Source organism: Ascaphus truei, chromosome 1 (assembly GCF_040206685.1).
Source record: "Ascaphus truei isolate aAscTru1 chromosome 1, aAscTru1.hap1, whole genome shotgun sequence".
NCBI classification, from domain to species: Eukaryota; Metazoa; Chordata; class Amphibia; order Anura; family Ascaphidae; genus Ascaphus; species Ascaphus truei.
Window position 1 is genome coordinate 445278039 of NC_134483.1, and position 23413 is coordinate 445301451.

Genomic DNA, 23413 nt, shown 5'->3' on the forward strand with positions numbered 1-23413 from the left:
GAGAGCTTCTTTCAGGCTTCTAAAGGCCTGTTCGGTTTCGGGGGACCACTTTACCATTAGCGGTCCTCTTGCTTTTGTGAGGTCAGTTAGTGGGGTTGCCTTAGTTGCAAAATTGGGAATAAACCTTCTATAGTACCCAATTAACCCCAAAAAGGTCCTTACTTGTTTTTTTGTAACTGGCCTTGGCCAATTTTGTATAGCCTCCACTTTGAGTGTTTGGGGTTTGAGTAAACCTCTGCCAATAGAATATCCCAGATACTTGGCCTCCTCCAGACCAATAGTGCATTTAGCGGGGTTAGCAGTTAGTCCAGCAGACCGGACTGCGTCAAGCACAGCTTGGACCTTTGGAAGGTGGGATTGCCAATCTTCACTATGGATTACCACATCATCCAGGTAGGCGGCAGCATACCGAGCATGTGGTTTTAAAATTTTATCCATCATTCTTTGGAATGTGGCGGGAGCTCCATGTAAGCCAAAAGGCAACACCTTATACTGAAAGAGGCCGTCTGGGGTTGAGAAGGCTGTCTTTTCTTTTGCCCTTTCTGTGAGGGGAACCTGCCAGTACCCTTTTGTTAGGTCTAGGGTTGTGAGATATCGGGCTTTGCCCAGTCTCTCTACAAGTTCATCTACCCTGGGCATAGGATAAGTATCAAATTTTGACACCGCGTTTAGTTTCCGGTAGTCATTACAAAACCTTGTTGTACCATCTGGCTTTGGGACTAAGACTATAGGGCTGTTCCACCCACTTTGGGATTCCTCAATTACACCTAGTTTTAGCATTTTTTTTAACCTCTAAACTTATAGCCTTTCTTTTGGCCTCTGGGATTCGGTACGGTTTAAGGTTAACTCGGACCCCCGGTTCAGAGACTAGGTCATGTTCAATTACGCTAGTTCTACCTGGCCGTATAGAGAAGATTTCTTTGTTTCTTTTCACTAAATTCTGAACCTCTCGTTTCTGATGAACAGACAGGGTTTCAGCTATGCTAACCTCTGGGTCAGTTTCTTGATTCTCTGACGGACCTGGGGGTACTAGGGTTAACAAGACTTCTCTATCTTTCCAGGGCTTGAGTAGGTTTATATGGTAAATTTGCTCAGGTTTCCTCCTACCTGGCTGTCTTACCTTATAATTTACTTCTCCCACTCTTTCCAAGACCTCATATGGCCCATGCCATTTAGCAAGGAATTTACTCTCCACGGTGGGAACCAGAACTAGTACCCTATCACCTGGAGAAAAAATTCTGACCCTAGCACCCTTATTATATGTATTCCTCTGTGCTTCTTGAGCTTTCTCCATGTGTTCCCTCACTATGGGTAGGACTGCAGCAATGCGGTCCTGCATCTGGGCAACATGCTCTATTACACTTCTGTAAGGGGTAACCTCGTGTTCCCAAGTCTCTTTGGCTATATCCAGTAAGCCCCTTGGGTGTCGGCCATACAATAGTTCAAACGGGGAGAAGCCAGTGGATGATTGGGGAACTTCCCTAATGGCAAATAACAGGTACGGTAACAAACAATCCCAGTTTTTCCCATCTTTATCAACCGCCCGCCGTAACATGCTCTTTAAGGTTTTATTGAACCTTTCCACTAAACCATCTGTTTGTGGATGATAGACTGAGGTTCTGAGATGCTTGATTTTTAGGAGTTTACATAGCTCTTTCGTTACTTGGGACATAAATGGTGTTCCCTGGTCAGATAGAATCTCTTTAGGAATCCCGACCCGGGAAAACAGAACTACTAACTCTTTTGCTATGTTTTTAGCTGAGGTGCTACGTAGGGGAACTGCCTCCGGATATCGGGTGGCATAATCTAATATTACCAATATATGCTGATGTCCCCTAGCAGACTTTATTAGGGGTCCTACTAGATCCATAGCAATCCGGTCAAATGGTACCTCTATTATGGGAAGGGGTACCAATGGGCTACGGTACGCCTTGAACGGGGCGGTGATCTGACATTCTGGGCATGAGGAACAATAATTCGTAATTTCTGCCAGAACCCCAGGCCAATAGAAGCTTCGGAGAACCTTTTCTTTTGTCTTTTCCACCCCTAGGTGTCCCCCCAATGGATGACTATGTGCGAGGTGTAATACTACGTTACGGAATGTCCGTGGTACCAACAATTGTTTAGTTGTAACTGATTTCCTTTTATCAACCCGATATACTAGGTCGTTCTCTACCTCGAAGTAGGGGTAAGCAAGTGACCTATCTGGTTGGCCAGGAGTACTATTCTGGTCCCGTATATTTCCCCTTGCTACCGCTAATGTGGGGTCCTCCCACTGGGCCTTCTTAAAACTCCCAGGACTGACCTCTATGTCAGCGAGGGTCTTATCCGGTTCTGGGGTGGTAAGTGTCTGCTCAACATCTTGATTTGGGGTATTCCCTACCAAAGTAGTGATGGGGAAGGGAATTTTACAGCACTCCTCCTTTTCCCCCTTCTTATTTGGGCCCTCGTCAACCTCCATTTCTGAAAAAGGGAAAGGATTTGTTTCTTCTAATACTTCATTATGGTCCGCTATTGAACTCTGGGCGCTATTCTGAGCGGGGGACCACATTTTTAGAAAATGGGGAAAGTCGGTCCCTATTAACACATCATGTGCCAGTTTGGGTACAATACCCACCTTGAAATCTAAAGAACCAAACTCTGTTTCAAAAAAAACATCAACAGTGGAATATTCATGATTATCCCCATGTATACAACAAATTGCCACTCTTTGTGAACTGTTTCCCTGTTTCTTCTTAATGGGCAAGAGGTATTCGGACACTAGTGTGACCATGCTCCCAGAGTCAAGAAGTGCCCGAACCCTCTTACCATTAACCTTTACAAATGCCCACAGATGGTTATTCAAGGGGTCCTCTGGGCTAGGGCCCATACATTGGGACAACAGCGAATAAGGTTCCACGCTGTTGCATTGCATGGGCTCATCATTTAGTGGGCAGATTTTTGCTGTGTGGCCCCTCTCATGACAATTTACACATTTAGGTACATAGTCTGTGTCCCACTTAGAGCCTTTTCCCGGCTCCCCATGTTGGCTATTGCCCTTAGTGTGCGAACCACTGTTGCTGGTGCTGCGTGAAGGTGGTCGCCGCTCTTCAGCGCCCCTTAACCCCGGTACCCTTTTACCGTCTCTGGAAGAGTCCTGGAACCTCGGGTAGTGGGGTTGCTGCACGACTGTGGGTTGCGGGTGCTCTTCTGCTGCATTGTACCTTTCTACGAGGGCCACAAGCTCATCCGCATTGTGGGGGTCACTCCGACTGACCCAACGGCGTAAGGCAGAGGGAAGTTTCCTCAAGAACTGGTCCATGACCAACCGTTCCACGATGTGGCTGGCTGAGTTGATCTCGGGTTGTAGCCACTTCCGGGCGAGGTGGATGAGGTCATACATCTGGCTTCGGGTGGCTTTATCCATCGTGAAGGACCATGCGTGAAACCTTTGGGCGCGAACAGCCGTGGTTACGCCGAGGCGGGCGAGGATCTCGAACTTCAATTTTGCATAGACGTTAGCTTCGGCTGGCTCTAGATCAAAGTAAGCCTTCTGGGGTTCGCCGCTTAGGAAGGGTGCGATTAGACCAGCCCACTCAGCTTCTGGCCATCCCTCTCTCTGTGCCGTGCGTTCAAACGTGAGAAGATAGGCTTCCACATCATCCGAGGGTCCCATCTTCTGAAGGTAGTGGCTTGCCCTGGTCATTTTCGGTACTGGGGCTGCCGCTGCCAGTGGAAGGTTACTGATAGTCCCCCTCAGGATCTCGAGTTCTTGCTGTAAGCCCTGAGCGAACCGCTGTTGCTCCTCTCTCAGCAAGCGGTTTGTCTCTTGCTGGTTTGCATTCGCGTTTTGCAGGGCTTCATTCGTCTGTTGCTGGTTTGCATTCGCCTGTTGCTGGTTGGCATTCGCCTGTTGCTGGTTGGCATTAATCTCTTGCTGGGCTATTAGCAGCTGTTGATGGGCTGCATTCGTCTGCTGCTGGTTTGCATTAGTTTCTTGCTGGGCTATTAACAGCTGTTGCTGGGTTTCATTCGCGTCTTTCTGGGCAGCGACATTGCGTACCAGCGCACCCACCACGTCTTCCATCTTGTTTCCAGAGGATGAAAAAAACTTTTTTTTTTTTTTTTTTTTTTTTCAAAGTTCTTCAACCCGCAGACCCCCTAGTGCTCTGCCTGCATTCTCCACCATATGTGACAAACGGCTTACTCCGGGGCTCCGTCGTTTGTCCGGGACTGTTTAGAACACGGTCTTTTAGGGTAGGTTAAATGATGAGGCGTCACGTACTGTTCCTTTAAACAGGCTATGCCTGGTTTATTCAGTCCCAGGCACTGAGACTGCCACAGTGCATACAACAGAAAACAGATCAAAACAAAAGCTGCTCACCTGAGCGATAACTTAACTTAGATATCCCTGACTCAGGGTTGGAAGTGGCTTTTCCACTTCCAACATCAAAACACGGTACTTTTGCAGTCTTACACAAATGAACAGAAAGATTGAACCTGTTTGGGGAAGAGGCTTCTCCCCTCTGTAGTTCAGCAGCCTTCCAGCCTCCTGGCTCTTGTGGGGAGACCAGAGCAAACAGGAAATCAGTCTTTCATACCTGATTCCTAATTAGCATGACAGGTGACAGAAATCAGGCAGCAGACAAACTCTGGTCTGGATCTCTCATCCCTCAGTTCCAGCGCTTGCCAAACTGTGGGATGGAGTGTATGTATTATAAGGCTGCACTCCCAGGCCAAACAGGATAGAAACTGTCTAGTATCCTGGGAGCCCTATATACGGAATTTATTACCATCCCCTGGTTTCTGTCACATAGGGCACTACGAGATTCTCAGCTACAGAATCAAGACCCCCCCAGTGGGAAAGGAGGGGTCCTAAGGTTTCGAACTATAAAAAAATTCCAATGACATCTACAGCCCCAATCAAGATACTGTCATTAAATGTTAAAGGCCTACAAAATAATAGGAAAAGGAAACTGGCCCTCCAGGACATGAAAAAATCAGGGGGAGACATTATATTCCTACAGGAGACCCACTTCACATCACAAGACCCCCCAAATTTATTCAAAAAAGTATTCCCAATGTGTTTTTTCGCATCATTTAGTAGTAAAAAAAGGGGAGTGGCTATCCTAATCAGACAAGGCACCCCATTCAATCACGTCAAAACGACAATGGACCCAGAGGGTAGATTTTTGGTGGTATACGGCTTCTTGGTGGGCTCGGCAATCGCACTGATTAATGTAAACGCCCCTAACGAGAATCAAACAGAATTTCTAAAAACTGTTCTCGAGGGCGTTGACCCGGGATATCTGTCATCGATACTAGTGGGCGGGGACCTAAACATGGTCCTAAACCCCACCGAGGACAGATCGACCGCAATGGGTCACCCTCGTACAACCCACTCCCAGCTTACAGGGAAAAGGTTCAGGGGAATATTGAGTGATTTCTCATTGGTAGACATGTGGAGATCCCAACATCAAGGCCAGAGGGACTACACCTTTTACTCAGCACCTCACCAGACCTATTCCCGTATAGACTACTTTCTGGTAACCAAAAATGTCTTGGAGGCGTCCATTGGTTCGGACATTGGCCCGATTACGTGGTCCGACCATGCCCCATCACCTTGACCCTATCAGTTACATTTGAAAAAAGCACAGCCTATTTTTGGAGGTTAAACGACTCCCTTCTGAATCATCCTGAGATAGAGAGGGAGATTAGAACCTCACTTAAGGACTACTTCTTCTTTAACTCAGGATCAGTCTCCTCCCCGGCAATCCTACGGGAGGCCCATAAGGCAGCAATTAGAGGTAAATTAATCTCTATTACATCCCATAGGAAAAAAGTCAGACAGACGCTAATCAGAGAGCTTACATATAACATTAAGACACTAGAACAAGCAAATAAAACTAACCCCTCAAAAAGAATGTATAAAGCTCTCATCGCAGCCAGAATAAAACTTAAACAAGCCCAGCTGGAAGACGTTGAAAAGGCCCTCAAATGGACCAATCAACAGTACTATGATAAGGGTAATAAGGCCGACAGACTTTTGGCTAGCAGAGGAATACAAAAGAGATCCCAAATAACGGCGATCAAGAATAGATCTGGTGAGATACAATACAGCGATAACAAAATAGCAGCAGAGTTTACTAAATATTATACCGAGCTATATAACCTAAGATCCAAAAATGGCCGACCTGAACCGATAGCATCCGAATCTATAAAAAAGTACTTAGACAAATGTCACCTCCCTACATTGACAGAGGAGGAAAACACAGTCCTCAACGCTGAGATTTCAAAAGAGGAACTGGAAGAGGCGGTCAAAGCGCTAAAACCCTCTAAGTCCCCTGGCCCTGACGGTTTCACCAATGTCTATTACAAGAGATTCTTGCCCACACTATCCACGCATCTACTAAAAATGTTTAACCACTTTATGGAAGGGAATCAAATCCCCACCTCAATGTCTCTTGCTAACCTAGCCATCATACATAAGGAAGGCAGAGACCCGATGCAATGTGGAAGCTATCGTCCAATCTCCCTTCTCAACAATGACCTTAAATTATATAGCAAAATACTTGCAAATAGATTAAACCCTATGTTACCGAGACTTATAAACATTGATCAAGTAGGATTTGTCATGGGCAGGCAAGCCTCAGACAACACTCGTAAGATAATCAATATTATTGATCATGTCCACCTCACAAGAACCAAAGCACTACTCCTGAGCTTAGATGCAGAGAAGGCGTTCGATAGAATCGACTGGCTATTCCTAGACCACACTATGCGTAAATTTGGCTTCAAAGACGCATACTTAGAAGGGGTCCGTAGACTCTACCAGAACCCGTCAGCACTGGTAAAATTACCAGGGGGCAGCAATCAGAGATTCGGTTTTACAAATGGTACGAGACAGGGTTGCCCTTTGTCCCCTCTCCTCTTTGCACTAACCATAGAACCCCTGGCATCTGCAATTCGAGCTAATGTAGACATCCAAGGAATAGAAATTGGGCATAAGCAATATAAGATATCCCTATTCACAGACGATGTCATCTTAACACTCTCCAAACCCCAAATTTCCCTCCCCAACCTCCAAAAAGAACTCCTAGACGTCGGAAAAATTTCAGGATATAAAATTAATAGTGACAAATCCGAAGCACTGAATTTAAACCTGCCAGAGCCAGAGGTGAAACTTTTAAAACTAAATTTTAACTATCGATGGAGCTCCTCCTGTATCAAATATTTGGGAGTCAAGATATCGAGGAACTACAGGTAAACCCCGTTATTGCGCGGTCCTCGGGGTCCACCCCGAGACCACCGCGTTAGTAACTGGGTCGCGCTAATTTAAAAAAAAAAATGGCCGCCGCGCGCCTGATCGGGAGGGAGGGAGTGAAGAGAGAAGGAAGAGGCCTGCACAACATGCGGCCCATCTGGCCTCTCTGTGGGGCCTGCGATGACTGGCCGGGCGCCAGTTAATTAAATAAATTTAAAAAAAAAAAGTTTAAAAAAACAGCGGCGATTCATCCCTCCTTCCTCCCTCCCAGCCCCCTCCCTCTCCCTCCCAGCCCCCTCCCTCTCCCTCTCAGCCCCCGGCAGACGTGTGTTTTTTTTTCTTCCGGAGAGGTCAGAGCATGAGGGGGCGGGGCTTAGGCTTAGTACCGGGGAGAGAGGATGTGCTGAGCTGATCTAAGGTAGGGGGGGAGGGGGTGTGTGTGAAAAACGGGCTGGTGTGGGGGTGTGTGAAAAACGGGCTGGTGTGGGTGGGTGTGAAAAACGGGCTGGTGTGGGGGTGTGTGTGAAAAATGGGCTGGTGTGGGGTGGGCTGCTGACATGTGAGGGGGGGTGGGCTGCTGACATGTGAGGGGGGGTGGGCTGCTGACATGTGAGGGGGGCTGGGCTGCTGACATGTGAGGGTGGGTGGGCTGCTGACATGTGAGGGGGGGTGGGCTGCTGACATGTGAGGGGGTGTAGGCTGCTGACATGTGAGGGGGGGTGGGCTGCTGATATGTGAGGGGGGGTGGGCTGCTGACATGTGAGGGGGGTGGGCTGCTGACATGTGAGGGGGGTGGGCTGCTGACATGTGAGGGGGGTGGGCTGCTGACATGTGAGGGGGGATGGTGGGCTGCTGACATGTGAGGGGGGGTGGGCTGCTGACATGTGAGGGGAGGTGGGCTGCTGACATGTGAGGGGGGGTGGGATGCTGACATGTGAGGGGGGGGCTGCTGACATGTGAGGGGGGGTGGGCTGCTGACATGTGAGGGGGGGGTGGGCTGCTGACATGTGAGGGGGGGGTGGGCTGCTGACATGTTAGGGGGGGTGGGCTGCTGACATGTGAGGGGGGGTGGGCTGCTGACATGTGAGGGGGGGGTGGGATGCTGACATGTGAGGGGGGGTGGGCTGCTGACATGTGAGGGGGGGGTGGGCTGCTGACATGTGAGGGGGGGGGGTGGGCTGCTGACATGTGAGGGGGGGGGGTGGGCTGCTGACATGTGAGGGGGGGTGGGCTGCTGATATGTGAGGGGGGGGGTTGGCTGCTGACATGAGGGGGGGTGGGCTGCTGACATGTGAATGTATTGTGAGAGCTGAGTGCTGTGAGAGCTGTGTGCAGTGAGTGTGTGCAGTGAGTGTGTGTGCAGTGAGTGCTGGGAGTGTCTGGTGTGTGCAGTGTGCAATGGGAGTGTGTGCAGTGGGAGTGTGTGCAGTGGGAGTTTGTGCAGTGGGAGTGTGTGCAGTGGGAGTGTGTGCAGTGGGAGTGTGTGCAGTGGGAGTGTGTGCAGTGGGAGTGTGTGCCGTGTGAGTGTGCAGTGGGAGTGTGCGTGGGAGTGTGCGTGTGCGTGGGAATATGCAGTGGGAGTGTGTGCGTGCAATGGGAGTGTGTGCGTGCAGTGTAGAGTGTGTGCGTGCAGTGTAGAGTGTGTGCGTGCAGTGTATAGTGTGTGCGTGCAGTGTAGAGTGTGTGCGTGCAGTGTAGGGTGTGTGCGTGCAGTGTAGAGTGTGTGTGTGTGCAGTGTAGAGTGTGTGCTGGGAGTGTGTGCAGTGTGCTGTGAGCAGTGTGTGTGCAGTGAGCTGTGTGTGTGCAGTGTGCAGTGTGTGCAGTGTGTGCAGTGTGTGCAGTGAGAGTGTGTGCAGTGAGAGTGTGTGCAGTGAGAGTGTGTGCAGTGAGAGTGTGTGCAGTGAGAGTGTGTGCAGTGTGTGTAGTGAGAGTGTGTGCAGTGAGAGTGTGTGCAGTGAGAGTGTGTGCAGTGAGAGTGTGTGCAGTGAGAGTGTGCGCAGTGAACAGTGTGCGCAGTGAGAGTGTGCGCAGTGAGAGTGTGCGCAGTGAGAGTGTGTGCAGTGAGAGTGTGTGCAGTGAGCAGTGTGCGCAGTGTGTGCAGTGTGTGCAGTGTGTGCAGTGTGTGCAGTGTGTGCAGTGTGTGCAGTGCGCAAATTTATTTTATTTTTTTAAATTTTTAAAAAAAAAAACAAACAAAAAAAAAACAAAAAAAAAAAACGGGAGCCACGTGAAAACCGCGTTATAACGGGTCGCGTTATAACGGGTCGCGCTATAACGGGGTTTACCTGTACCAATCTCTATATCAACATAATTACCCGGCCTTATTTCGGAAAATTAGACAGGACCTAGATAAGTGGGGAGGATACCAAATATCATGGATCTGGAGAATGATCTCGGTAAAAATGAATATACTCCCTAGATTGCTATACTACTTCCAGACTCTCCCGGTCCACATCCCTGGCTCAGAATTAAAGATTATCCAAAAACTAATCTTTCATTTTATCTGGCAGGGTAAAAAACCCAGAATCGCCAGGGCAGTTTTACTGGCCTCAAGGGGGAGAGGGGGCCTTGGGATCCCAGATATTACCAGATACTACCAAGCCACCCAGCTGCGACAGGTAGTAGTTTGGAACGCAGACCCAGGCCAATATTGCTGGCTAGATATAGAAACGCAATACGCCGGGACGCCTTCTCTGCCAGCATGCCTTTGGTCCCTGAGCAGGGAAGATATGCAGAATAGTAAATTCAAATTAGGTCCAATGAGACACACATGGGAGAGCTGGACGAAATGCAAACTCAAATTCAAGCTCACGGCGCCTAAATCTCAATTTACCCCAATTCTAAAAAAAAAAAAAAAAATTCCCACCTGGCTGTGAGCCCAGACAATTCGACCAATTTACGGCTAAAAATATTAGGGCGGTTGCTGACTTCCTGAGTTTAGGGCTGTTCCTGAGTTATCAAAGATTACAAAACAAATATGAAATAGTAGGGCTGAACATCTTCAAATACCTTCAAATTCGACACTTTATTCAAACTCTATCCCCAACATTGGAATTCCCCCCTCTCACTGGTTTTGAGCGGCTATGCAAGGAAACAGCCCACCAAAAAGGTCTTATAACACAAATTTATGCAGAATTGGAGAGGGCGACAGATGCCACCATCCATGATTACATGCTTAATTGGGCAGCAGAATTGAATATAGTTATAGACCGAGAGGATTGGGAAAGTATTTGGGAAGCAGCCTCAGGAACTTCCATATGTACCACAATCAAAGAAAATATTTACAAAATACTGTTTCGCTGGTATCTTACTCCAGTCAGAATAAATCAAATCTACCCTCTGGCCTCCGATCTGTGCTGGAGAGGCTGCGGTCAAAAGGGTGACATATCTGGTGGTCATGCCCAGAAATTCAGAAATATTGGGACACCATACAAAATATCATAAAAGAGGTCACAGACCTCATAATACCCATTGACCCGCTGACCTACCTGTTGGCCAGGCCAATAGAGAAACTTGACTGACCAACAGGAAAATGAATCTCCTTCATTCTCACGGCGGCCAGATGTCCGGTGGCTGCCTCATGGAAGAAGGTGTCTCCCCCACCTAAGCAAACAGTAAAAAAAAAGGATACAAGAGGTGATGGAAATGGAGAAGTTATCATCCTTTCTGAAAAGGACTACGGTATCCTTCTACAAGACATGGGAACCATGGTTGACCCAAACAGTAGACTAAACTTTACACACCTCTAGGGGGCAATAGAGGAGACAAGAGAGAAACCCATCAAGGGAAACTGAGGAGGATAGTCTCCCCCCCCCCCCTCCCCACCCCCTCTCTTTTGCCCCCTCCCTCTTTCTGTTTCCACCCTCACGCTAGTCCTGTCGACCCTGATAATGTCAAAAAATGAAAAACCTTGTGTTTCTGTAACTATGTGTACTGTATCAATGCCTAATAAAAAAATTGGAAACAAAAAAAAAGTACATTAAACAAATATTGGCACATATTTAAAAACAATTCCCTCTTAAAGGACATCATACCTGATCCCCCTCAAGTTAATTTGGGAAAATCTCCGGGACATTTAAATCGCCTATTTTTTGCGCGTTGCTATCACGGTATTCAGAAAGCCTTGATTACCTGCAAAATTCCCAAAAACGGGCGAGTAGCCGGCGACGTGATGATCGCCTCTCTGAAAAGGCCTAACCCGGCGATTTCTTTCAGCTGCAAAGAGCTGCTCAGAAAGCCGCCTCTTCCTGCGCAAATTAATGTTTTTAAATAATATTAATACTAGTGTAGATGAGCAGGGGATCTCCGGAGCAGATCCGTGTTGATTTCAGGTCCGGGGACCACCTGCTTCCTGAGATACAGGCCCCGTTATGCGGTTCCAGTATCGCTTATGCATTTTATTCCCAAGGTCACGTGACGCGGGAAATTTAAATGCATAAGAGATACCGGCACACCATAAAAATGCCTGTATCTCGGGAAGCAGGGGGGCCCCAGACCTCAAATCAATGCAGTTCTTCTCCGGAGACCCCCTGCTCATCTACACTAATATTAAAATTTAAATTAAAACAGCTGCTACCCACAATAAACATTAAAAACACAACAACACTAATACCACCTCCTCTATCCCCACATGATTGATACCAGAGGGCGCGGGAGACCGGGGGTCCTCAGGTGGTCCCCACGGGTATCCGGTGGTACTCAGGTGTTCACCGTGGGTGTTTGGGGGCCCTCGGATGGTCCCTGCGGGTTTCCGAGGGTACTCAGGTGGTCCACGCGGGTGTCTGGGGGTCCTCAGGTGGTTCCCGTTGTTGTCTTTGGGCCCTTGGGTGGTCCCCACTGGTGTCTTTGGGCCCTTGGGTGGTCCCCTGTGTGTCCAGCGGTCCTCAGGTCGTCCCCATTGGTGTCTGTGGGCCCTTGGGTGGATCCCGTGGATGTCTGTGGGCCCTCGGGTGCTCTTCGCGGGTGTCCGGGGGTCCTCAGGTGGTCCCCGCTGGTCCCCGCTTGGCTGCGGTACCAATCCTGTGGCCAAAAGAAATATGCAATACATTGAAATAAATACATCCACCTCTCCACCCCCAGCACATACAGTACAGTAATGGGCTAAATAACTACTATCCAGATATGGATAATAGCTCATTTGCCCATTGTAAAATAAAACATTAGCCAGCTAGCATAAATAAAGTAAATAAACCTTTCTACTTACCCCTGCCATCATGAAGGGCGTCTTCATCAGCATACTCCAGGTCCATGTCCTCTGTTGACAAAAAAAATACAAGAGAAAATACAATCTAATGACCCCTAACCCCTTAATTACCGTAGCGGTTTTTAACCGCTATAGTAATTAAAGGGTTAACCTACCCTCTCCCGCTACCCACCTGGGAGGCCTAACCACCCACCCTGGGACCACTATACCAACCCTGTACCCATTGTCATTATAGAGAGGGTTTGGCCCAGGATTAAAAGGGTTACACCCCATTTGGCCACCCTCTACTCTCACCTGGGAAGCAAGGGGTTAACTGGACTGAGGTCCAGTAATGTGTTTTTTTACCTTGCTTCAATATCCAAATGGTTATTCCCCTGTGTAACTGTATTGTGTTATCCTGGTGTTGGCACGCACACATACACTAGGGTTGATGCGGGAGGGACGGGGTTAATGTTATTTAGTGATTATAGCCCTTTGTTCCCTATTCCCGCCTTTTCAGGCTCCATTTTGCAGCTGTCCATAGGTCGCCATTGAGCCTCCATGCTTTCTAATGGCAGAAGTAGCGGTTTTGGACCTGTTTTCCAGCGACGACCAGCAGGTGGCGTCCGAGAGGAGGAGCGGCGGTTTCCCATTGTAAGTCAATGGGCCTATTGACTTCAACGGAGAATCCTCGAAGGAGCTTTCCAGGAACGAGTTGGCTGCCGTCCAAACCGCAAAACCGCAAAGCGGATACATTTTCAATAAGAGAGCTTTGATCATTTAGCAGTCAAGTTCAATGACAAGTGGCGTGGGAATAAACAGTTCTAGAGTACATAGAAATAAAATTCTTTTTGCCCCTAGTTCCTAGACCTCCCCCCACTCGACCACAACCGGGTCCCCGTATCCTGGACCCCCGATAAGGGTCGAACCGAGAAGAGCGGGTCGCGCCATAGGTTCCAATGGCGGCGGCAGAAACAGCTCAAGAAAACGGCTAAGTGTCAAAAGCTGAAATTTGGGAATCCATAGCTCCGGTTCCGGAGGGTCCAGAGGATCAGGGTTTGGGGTACCTGTAGTCACTGCTCTGGCATCGCTGCAGAACCATCCTTGACCCTCTTGGACCAACCCGATGGAGTATGGACCCCTTTGAAGGTTCGGGACTTTTCCCATATACTCCAATGGCGGCCAATCTCCATTGACCGGCAATGGCGGAAAACCCCCATTGACTTCAACGGCGGCATGGCCCCGTTGAAAGTCTATGGCGGCGGATTCCCATAGCCGCCAACGGCGGCGGTTTGCCATTGAGAGTCTATGGCGGCGAAGCCCGTTGTTTTCAATGGGGATTTAGTGAAAAACCGTGATTTAATTTACAGCGGAGTTTTTTGTATTAAAATAGGAAACGGTTTAAGGTGTATTTGTGTAACTCCGGTTCCGAGGGTCGTAGCAAGTCTCAAATTGGACCATATGGTGTCCCAGTTCCAGCATTGAGAACTGGGAAGTTTGGACTTGCTGGACCCAACGGAACCGGATATTTTAATATGTTTGTATTTTATCTTTAATACTGTGTCCCAAGGTATGGATAAAAACCAGAGGAAATTCCCTTGGCCATCAGGTAGCAGATGGTCAGAGAAGCGTCCCAATGTCTAGAATTTAAGTGCTGTTCAAAGGAGTTTATCACCTACACTGTTTACAGGAGGGCGGAGATGACTCAAACCAGAGCAGGCTATAAGTGTCCCATTTCACACCTTACAACAAAGGGTTTCCTGCCAGATATTCCGTTTGGTAGACTAGCTGGCATTCCTGATGCAAATGTGGGACTACAGAAATGAGACCCCAGAGTGCTAATGCGCATGTGCCAACTAGCAGGGGGGCATGGATCAAAATGTGTTCCCATGTTAGTGAGTGGCTAGAGGTAATTGAAAACCAATCACCTGTACTTAATGTTAAGGATAGGGTTACAAAAGGTATATAATCTGTGGTCAACCCTTTATCCTGGGTCTGTTCTATACCATCTTGATTGCTGAGAGAAACGCTATGCAATGTCTTCATGCCAGAGGTCTTTCATGTCTTTGGTGTCTTGATGATTATGAAGATTGCTGTATGAACTGCCAGTCCAGATATGACTGTTTCATCATTTCCATTTTAAGTAAGTGTCCATATTTTGCCTGTTATTTGTATATCTGTTGTGTTCACCTTTATCAAGGAATAAATTATATTTTATCATATCTAAGTCTCGTCCCAGTTCAACCCAGTTATATATATAGTATATATATTTGGTGTAAATTACAGCCTGTCACAAAGTCACCGTCACACTCATAGACTTCAATGGCGGCGGTTTCTCCATTGAAAGTCTATGGCGGGAAACTCCATTGACTACAACGGTGGAGTTGCTCCATTGAAACCCATGGCGGCGGAGCCCGTTGTTTTCAATGGGGATTTAGTGAAAAGCTGAGATTTCTTTTTAGCGGAGATTTTTATAATAAAATATGAAACGGTTTATGTGGTATTTGTATAACTCTGGTTCCGAAGGCTGTAGCGGGCTGAAACTTGGACCCTATAGTGTACCACTTCCGGCATTAAGGTCTGGAAAGTTTGGACCCCCATGGACCTACCAGAACCGGGTATTTTAATATGTGTAGGTATTAAAATGTATATGGGATTTTGGATTTGCTCTGAAAAATGCAGACTCCATCTGCTTTGTTAAATAAGGCAGGAAGGGCATCCTGAGGAATTAACATAGCCCGGTGATCAAAAGCTAACTGTCCTGATTGTTTATGCTAAGTGCAAGAACAAAGGGGCTGAGTGTTTTAAAGTGTCGGTCTTCACACAGGGAAGCCAAAATCTCCTTCAAAGAGATTTTTGCTAGACAGCTTGGCGCCTTGATTGTAAGAGAGGGGGTTGAAATGGTATTTAAACCAGAGTCAGCCCTTACTCAAATGTCTTCATGCATGATCTTCATGTATTGCTGTGATTTCAACATCTGAACCTGAATTATGGAAGAAATGGCCCATCCTGTATCCTGATGGCTTTCTTGTCCTAACCTTTAAGTAAGTGTCATATTTTGTCTGTTATTTGTATATCTCGTGTGTTCACCTTTTTCAAGGAATAAATTATATTTTATCATATCTAAGCCTCGTCCGGTTCAACCCAGTTATATTCTTGGTGGTGTATTATTCATAGCCTGTCACAAAGCTCCCATCACACCCATTAATTTGCATAGTGGTACATCATACCCATACAATATGGGCATGATAAGCCACTATAGCAGTCAATGGCCACCCTAATAAAAAACACGAAGGCCAAAAATACACAATACTAAAAGATATGCACAAGCAACTAAACACCACAATTAAATAAATCAAAGCACTAGCCACCAAATAAATAAATAAAATCACTAGCCAACCAATTAAATAAATAAAAGCACTAGCCAACAAAACAAATAATTAATTGTAAACACTAGCCAATAAAAAAATGAATGAATTTAAACCAGTAGCCAACAAAACAAATAATGAATTTAAAATGCTAACCAATCCTAAAATGTACTAAAAACAAGCCATCCAAAATCCAAACAATTGAATCCAAACTATAAAAACAAATATAAATAATAACAATCAATTAAAAACAAGCATTTGCCAAAAAATGCATTGGCTGTCACTGTATTTATCTGTACCCTGAAGGGGCACAGATTAATACATTAGCAGTCAATGGGCAATCACAAACATAAAACTAAATAAATACAATGAAAAAAACTGGAAAAAAAAGACATTAAAGATTTGTTATTTTCTGTTTTTATATAGACTGTCTGTATGTTATTGTTGATATGACCTCATTGGGGTAGTGGGAATTTTGGTTGAAATGAATGGATATGCATCCTTGTTAATTATACTTGTGCATCATGAGTGCGTGCCAATAGGGACCTGGGTGATTCTGTTCGCCATTTGTGTTTTTGTATTCAAAGGAGTCAGAGTGAAAATAGGTTGTTAAAATATTACACATTAAATGCTCCAATGTCTATCTCAATATTTAGACCATCTGGAATCAATGTTTTTCATTTGTATATTCAATATGTCTCTTTCTGGGCTAGTTGTAACAACCGATCTCCACCTCTCCTGTTTATTTCCACATGTTCAATTGCCCTATATATTAGTCCCACAGGATTAGCTTGATAATATTGGTCCAAATGTTTTGACACACTGTGGGTAAGAACATGTTTTTTGATCTTACCATTATGTTCTAATACACTAGTCTCTATGTGCTGCCCATGTATTGGGGCCCATATACTACAAATGTTGTTTTGTAATGAATAAACTGCTCTGTTTTAAAACATTCTCCTCTTTTTGAAGATCTAAAGTTAATTTACTCATTGAACCCAAATTTAAATGCTTTATAGGTGATGCATTTGAAAAAAACATTTAGGGGACTATGCTATAAGCGTTCATAAGCCACTTATCGAGCATTTATCGTCCAAAGTGCATACTGCTATTCAGTAAGCCACGATAAGTGGGCGATAAAGATATGAATCACCAAAAATTTCAGCCATCATAAAAAAATAGACAGGTGAGCGACGATAAGACTCATATTGGCAGGTTCAGAAACTCGTGCAATTCTAGTAGCCGCGATTAGGTTATCGAGGCCTATCCAGGCCAATCGCGGCTCTAGAATGGCGAGTTTCTCCCCAAATCCACATGCCAGGAAAAGTTTGTGTGAGGCTGGTGAGAAGCTGATGAGAGGCGGCGAGACGGGACTTAGAAAAAAATAGGCTTTTTTCTGCATCGGATTGATGCCGAGAGTCTCCGGAGATGATATCCATTAATATCAGCACCAGAGACCCCCGGCATGAATCCCATGTATTAAAAATGCATTTACAGGAAACTTCATTTCCTAAGCGGCTAACCGCTAAGGCAATGAAGAGGTTACCCCCTCCCGCTACCCACAACGGGCCAAATAACCCCTTCACCCACCCCCACTATTAAAGAGGGAGATTAGCACCAGGCCTGACAGGGGCCCATGTTGGATGTAGTTATATCGAAGTCACCCCAAAGAGGGCTCCCATAGGTAACCAAGAGAATCAAGACTCAGCACCTCCCTAGCGGGCAGAGATAGGGGCAGCTAGGGAAGTACAGTAGGTCCAGACAGCTTCAGGAAGAATGTGGTTAGGTTAATACCAAGTTACCAGTGTATATGACTGTAACAATAAAGCTGGTGCCCATCATTGTTACACCATCATCCAGCAGCACGGATCCTGCACCATGATAACATAACCACATCTGAGAAAGCCAACATGAGAGACATTGATGTAAACTTCCTAGGAGCCGGGTAGGGAAGGTTACATAAAAAAATAGCAATCTGCATGGACTTGTCAGAATTGCTATAAACACTGAAGTTATCCACTGTACCTTGCATCCTCAAGCGACAATGGAAAATGAGATACCTGGTTACATTAAATCGCTGTGCTGCTAAGCTTTTAATACACAAATATACAGCACACACTGTTTTCATTGGGGACTGGAATACTGCAGGGATTCCAAAGCGGCAGTGATCTTGGCAATGAGAGAAGGTATTTAGAAAGGTATTTAGAAAATTTAGAAAATTCACAATAGCAGCCATATTTAAAGTAATAAATAAATAAAAATAATTTCACATTATACACAGTATTTGAAAATTGCTAAAGGATTTGCTAGTGAAAAATGTGACCCCGAGAAAGGAAAGTCAATTACCTAAGCAGGACTAGGACTTTCAAGCCCTCTAGCTTTTTCTGTTCATGAGGATTTAGAATAGTTAGAATCGATACATTACCAGTAAAAGATACTGTACTCTCCCCATTTTAACCCTAAGGTGACTATACTTGTATTTTTTTAATTAGGTGGGAAGCAGGTCTCCGGAGCTCAACTAGGTTGATTTTAGCTCGGGGACCCTCTGCTTTCCAAGATACTACATCTGAAGGGGCTGCCAGTGTGCCTGGCTGGGCACAGAAAATGTACTTTTAAAGGTCCCGCAGGCCAATAGGAAGCCACAACATGATCCCTTTCGGCTTCCTACTGGCTCGCATGATGTGGGAACCTTTAAACAGCAGTGAGATACCAGCATCACCTTCCGATGTAAGTATCTCAGGAATGAAGGGGTCTCCAGAGCGAGAATTAACATTGTTCAGCTCCGGATACCCCCTACTTTTCCTTATGTCCCCCCCCCCCCCACCCCATCCCCCTCTGCCGAGAGGAGATATCATTTTTTAAATGAAACTTCTTTGCAGGCACCTACAGAGTTTTGATAGGAAAAATCACTGGTCCTGTAACAAAAAGCGTGACGGAAGTGACGTCACGCTGCAGATGGACACGCGCCCGCGCAAGCACATACCTCAAAGTTCCAGGCGCAGTAGCCGCCGACTCGGGGCGCGTGCACAGCAACCTTCCGCTACGCCGCTCATGCGCAGGAGCAACAGCAACCCCACTTGGGAGACAGAGGCACACCAGAAACACACACACAGACAAGCGCACCCACACAGAGACACACATGCGCACACACATAGAGACACACACACACACAGAAACACACACACAGAAACACAAACACACAGAGACACAAACACACACAAGGAATTCACTGTTACTATAAATATAGAAGTGCAAATAGCTCAAACAGGGTGTGTTTGCCGAGCACGCGCGTTGTAAGTCAAACTTTTTTGCATTTTGTTACTGAAATTGTGTTTTGATTTTTAATTAAAAACATCACCATCACAAATACAATTTCTGTGACACAACAGTGGCAAAAGAAGTTTCACTTAAAATGCGCGTGCTCGGCACACACACACTTTTTTTCTTTTAATGGCAATGGTCCTTTAATCTATTCCCAGAAGAGGTATTTTTTCTGACTATTTATTGATCCAAATCTCTGTAATCATTCGACTAGTTAAAGGCTTGACAAAACAGCTCTAAAGTGCTGTGCAGATGAATTATTTAAGCCAGCTGAAAAGTGGGAAACAAACGAAAGAATTTCATGTTTGCATGCTGTTTAGATGTATTCGTTTCTCACACTAAAGAAAATGTGCTTGAGTGGACTTCAAATTGAAAGTGAAAGTGTAGTTTTATCATTAATAAGACTGGATAATTCCTATTTATGTTTGGCCATTGACTTGCCATTTTCTAGTTAACCACATGCAGCAATGAAGGTATGAAACAGGGGGTCCCCGGAGCTGAACCCCCTGCTTCCCGAGATACATACCTCCATAAGGTGATACCGGTGCTCCGTCATTCCTAAATCTCCCACCGCACACAGCCCCAACGAAAAGCAGGGGGTCCCTGGAGCTGAAATTAATGCCTTTCAGCTTTGGAGACCCCCTTGGAGGTGCTTTATACCTAGAAAAAAAAACCCTAGACGGAACCACACCTTTAATAATATCGTGTAAGCGACGAGCTCATTTTTCGTAGTTTAACGGAATTGATTGTACATGTGATTAACATACATACATTACTAGGTCTCCATAGTCCAGGCTTTTATGTCTGTTTACTAAGGGGACAAGATAGCCACATGAAACCTCACATAGTAACTCACAGCTGAGTTGAGAGAGGAATCAAGCAATGGAAGGCACCCAAAAGGGGACCGGGTTATCCATCAGCCTGTGTTTTCTGTAGTGGAGTGACATTCTTTCTCAACTCCTGACCTCAATGTTAATGGCTTTGCCCTTGAAGATATTTGTGAGCCTTTCAGCAGAATGATGATAGCCAAGGAATACACGCATCTATAAAGCACAGCGGGATGCCATTTGGGTAATATAACACATAAACCAAATGCATTTTTACCATTAACAGGGTCAGTGCGTCTTCGGGGAAGCAAAATTGAGTCAGAAGGAAGTGCAGTGGAAGTATATGTGAATGGTGTCTGGGGAACCATCTGCAGCAGCCAGTGGGATGATAATGATGCATCAGTCATATGCCGCCAGCTTGAGCTTGGGTGAGTGCTTTTCATAAGGGTGTAGGAGGCTCATTATCATTACAAGGTTTCGGGTCTCATTTTTGGCACACATTATTTTGACATTTATGAAGGTAAACTAGCATTTCATAAGGAATAACTAATCAAAACATGACAGTTTTTGTTCCAGCATATGTACAAAAATGTATCAGTATCAGAAAAAATTACATTTCCATGTGTTTCCTGCATAATTCTAATCTAACTTTTTGGTCTCCACTTTTATCTACATGGCTAATGATGGCATCATAACTAGTCCTCCACTTTGGATCCAACCAGACAATCTGGCTATAGAACCATTGAATCTGCCATGGCCTAGGGCCTAGGCCATTTGCAGAGCTGAATCTGGGCCCAATACTCTCACAAACAGTCTTGAACAAACTAAAGTTCTATAGTGAATATATGAACATTTGTTTTCGACAATGTACCCCAGCTGTTCAAAATAGACTGACCAAACTATTTATTTGTAATTAAAAATGTCTTATTGCAAGCCTCCCACCTTTTATATAGAAGTAATCATGGACTTATTAAATGTCCTCCTACAGTACAACAGTCAATTACTTTAGGATTGCCTATTTCTTGCCAAAATAGTCTAGGAACAATCTCAATCTGTACTATTTACAAATCCTTAAAAATCCTTTATTCAATACCTCTGTATCACCCCAATCTACCTCTGCAGAAACCAATGGCTCAAATTCCAAACTCTCCCCATTCTTGCAATCCCCAAGTCTGGGTGTCCTCTTTTCTCATGCACTTGTTGACTTCCTCTATTGTTCCCATAACCCTAGAGAAGACTTTTGAACCAGAAGCCACCCTCTGCTGCCCTGGTACACAATTTCTGTCCTGAAAACCACTGGAACATCCAGCCGTGTTGAACCTGTGGGTCCAGTCTTTTACCAGTTTACTTACCTTCCTCCTGATTGCCTCTGCTAACTTCCTCCTTAACAGGGGAAGTCCCAGAAGATTCCCTAGCAACATACTCTTCTCCAGTTGAAGATGTTGCTCTGTTTTTCTGGCAAAGTACACTATTTCTAAAATAAGCAGCAACACCTTTTTGGGCTGCTCTTCAATAAAAGCCAGCACGTCTTCTAACTTTGAAATTCTAGTGGCAAAATCTGCCTCCCCTTTTCTAAGCCCATCTTGCTCGCTGGCATATACCGCCCCCCTAAAGCCCCTCTACAATCCCTGGCTGATATCACCCAGTTTCTTGGCTCCATTTCCTCTCTGAATGAGAAGAGTGAGCTGCTAGTTCTTGGGGATTTCAACTTCAACTGGCTTGACCCTAAAAACCATAAAATCCAGATACAACTCAAGTCACATAAACTATCACAACTCATTTCCCAACCCACACGGAAAACCTGAAATTGCATAACCATTCCTTGCTCAGACTGGATACTCTCCTCAAACCCCAGCAGAATCCAATCCTCTGGCATCCTTCCTGACATTTTCAGTGACCATGCAATAGTGTACTGTGTAAGTAAAATTAAAACGCCCCATTAAAGCCCTAAAGTTCTCCTCACTAGAACATTTAAAAACTTTAACCCACAACAGTTTCTGGATGACCTTACCAACTGCCCATGGCACAGAATCGATTTAATTCCCGACCCTGATTCTGCACTCGACTATTTCCAATCCGAGTTCTTAAAACTCTGCGATACCCATGCTCCACTACACAAAATAAGGGTACGGGGGGCCCATCTTCCATGGGTTACAACTGACCTTATTGCACTCTACTAGCTCAGGGATACCTTGTGGAAAAGCTACAAAGTAACTGGCACTACCAAGGAACTCAATCACAACAGATGCCTGCGGAACATGTGCACAAGGCAAACAAGGCACGCAAAAGCACAATATTACTCTGACAATCTCCACCAAAATACATCAAACCCAGCTAACTTCTGGAAGGTTATCAACAATATATCCCAGCCTCCTAACCATCAACAACCAAGTAATATCACTAGGGGGGATATTACTCTGACAAACCCCACTGACATTGCAAATGCATTCAATGATTACTTTGTGGGGTGTGCCACTAACTTATTAGCGAAACGCAGCCCAAACCACAAACCTGAATCTCATCCTGGGAGTGCCCACATAGCCCCACCCCCTCCCAACACTGCCCACAATTTTCAATTTGGCCCAGTATCTGAAGAGGAGATTACACAAGTGCTCCTCAAACTAAAACTAAGCAGCCAATGCGGACCTGACTACAATTTAGGTTCCTACGACTTGGTGCCCCAGCCGTTGCCAAACCAATTGCTTCCATAGTCAACTCTATCCTGTCTGCAGGCCATATCCCCAAGACCTGGAAAACTGCCAGAGTTGTCCCAATCTTCAAAAGTGGGGACAAAAACACTGTCTCAAACTACAGACCAATCTCCCTTCTCCCAAGTCTATCCAAAGTAATGGAAAAATGTGTCCACTCCCAATTAAGAGATTTCTATACCAAGACAAATTTCCCTAGCCAATTCCAATCTGGCTTTCGTCCCAAACACTCCACCGTAACTACCCAGCTAAAAGTTTGCAATGAAATCCATTGTGGAATGGAACGGGGACAACTCACTGGTGCAGTATTCCTAGATTTTGCAAAGGCTTTTGATACAGTTGATCATGCTATCCTGCTTAACAAACTCCAGAGCTCTGGAATAGGGAAGCATGCTTTAAACTGGTTTCAGTCCTACCTATCAGGAAGATCCCAACATGTGTCCATCTCAGGCTCTAACTCCAACCCCCTGGATATCACCTGTGGTGTCCCGCAAGGCTCTGTTCTGGGGCCCCTACTCTTCTCAGTGTTCATTAATGATCTTCCCACAGCTTGTAAGGAAGCCTCAATACACATGTATGCAGATGACACAATCCTATATGCACACAGCCATAGCCTCTCCGACCTTCAACACATACTTCAGTCTGACTTTTTGAGACTCGAAAATTGGATTTCCCAAAACAAACTGTTTTTAAACACTGACAAGACTGTAACAATGGTATTTGGGACCAAGACTAAATTTTTAAAGCTTCCAGCGACTGAGCTC

At 45.7% G+C, this 23413-nt stretch overlaps 1 protein-coding gene across 1 annotated transcript in view; it reads left to right on the forward strand.

The window, feature by feature from the left end:
- PRSS12 (serine protease 12) overlaps positions 1–23413 on the forward strand; it is a 139334-nt gene that overhangs the window by 44591 nt on the left and 71330 nt on the right. Inside the window, exon 2 of the mRNA XM_075616387.1 lies at positions 20228–20369. Within this exon, the coding sequence (XP_075472502.1) occupies positions 20228–20369 (142 nt within the window). The remainder of the gene's footprint in view (positions 1–20227; positions 20370–23413) is intronic.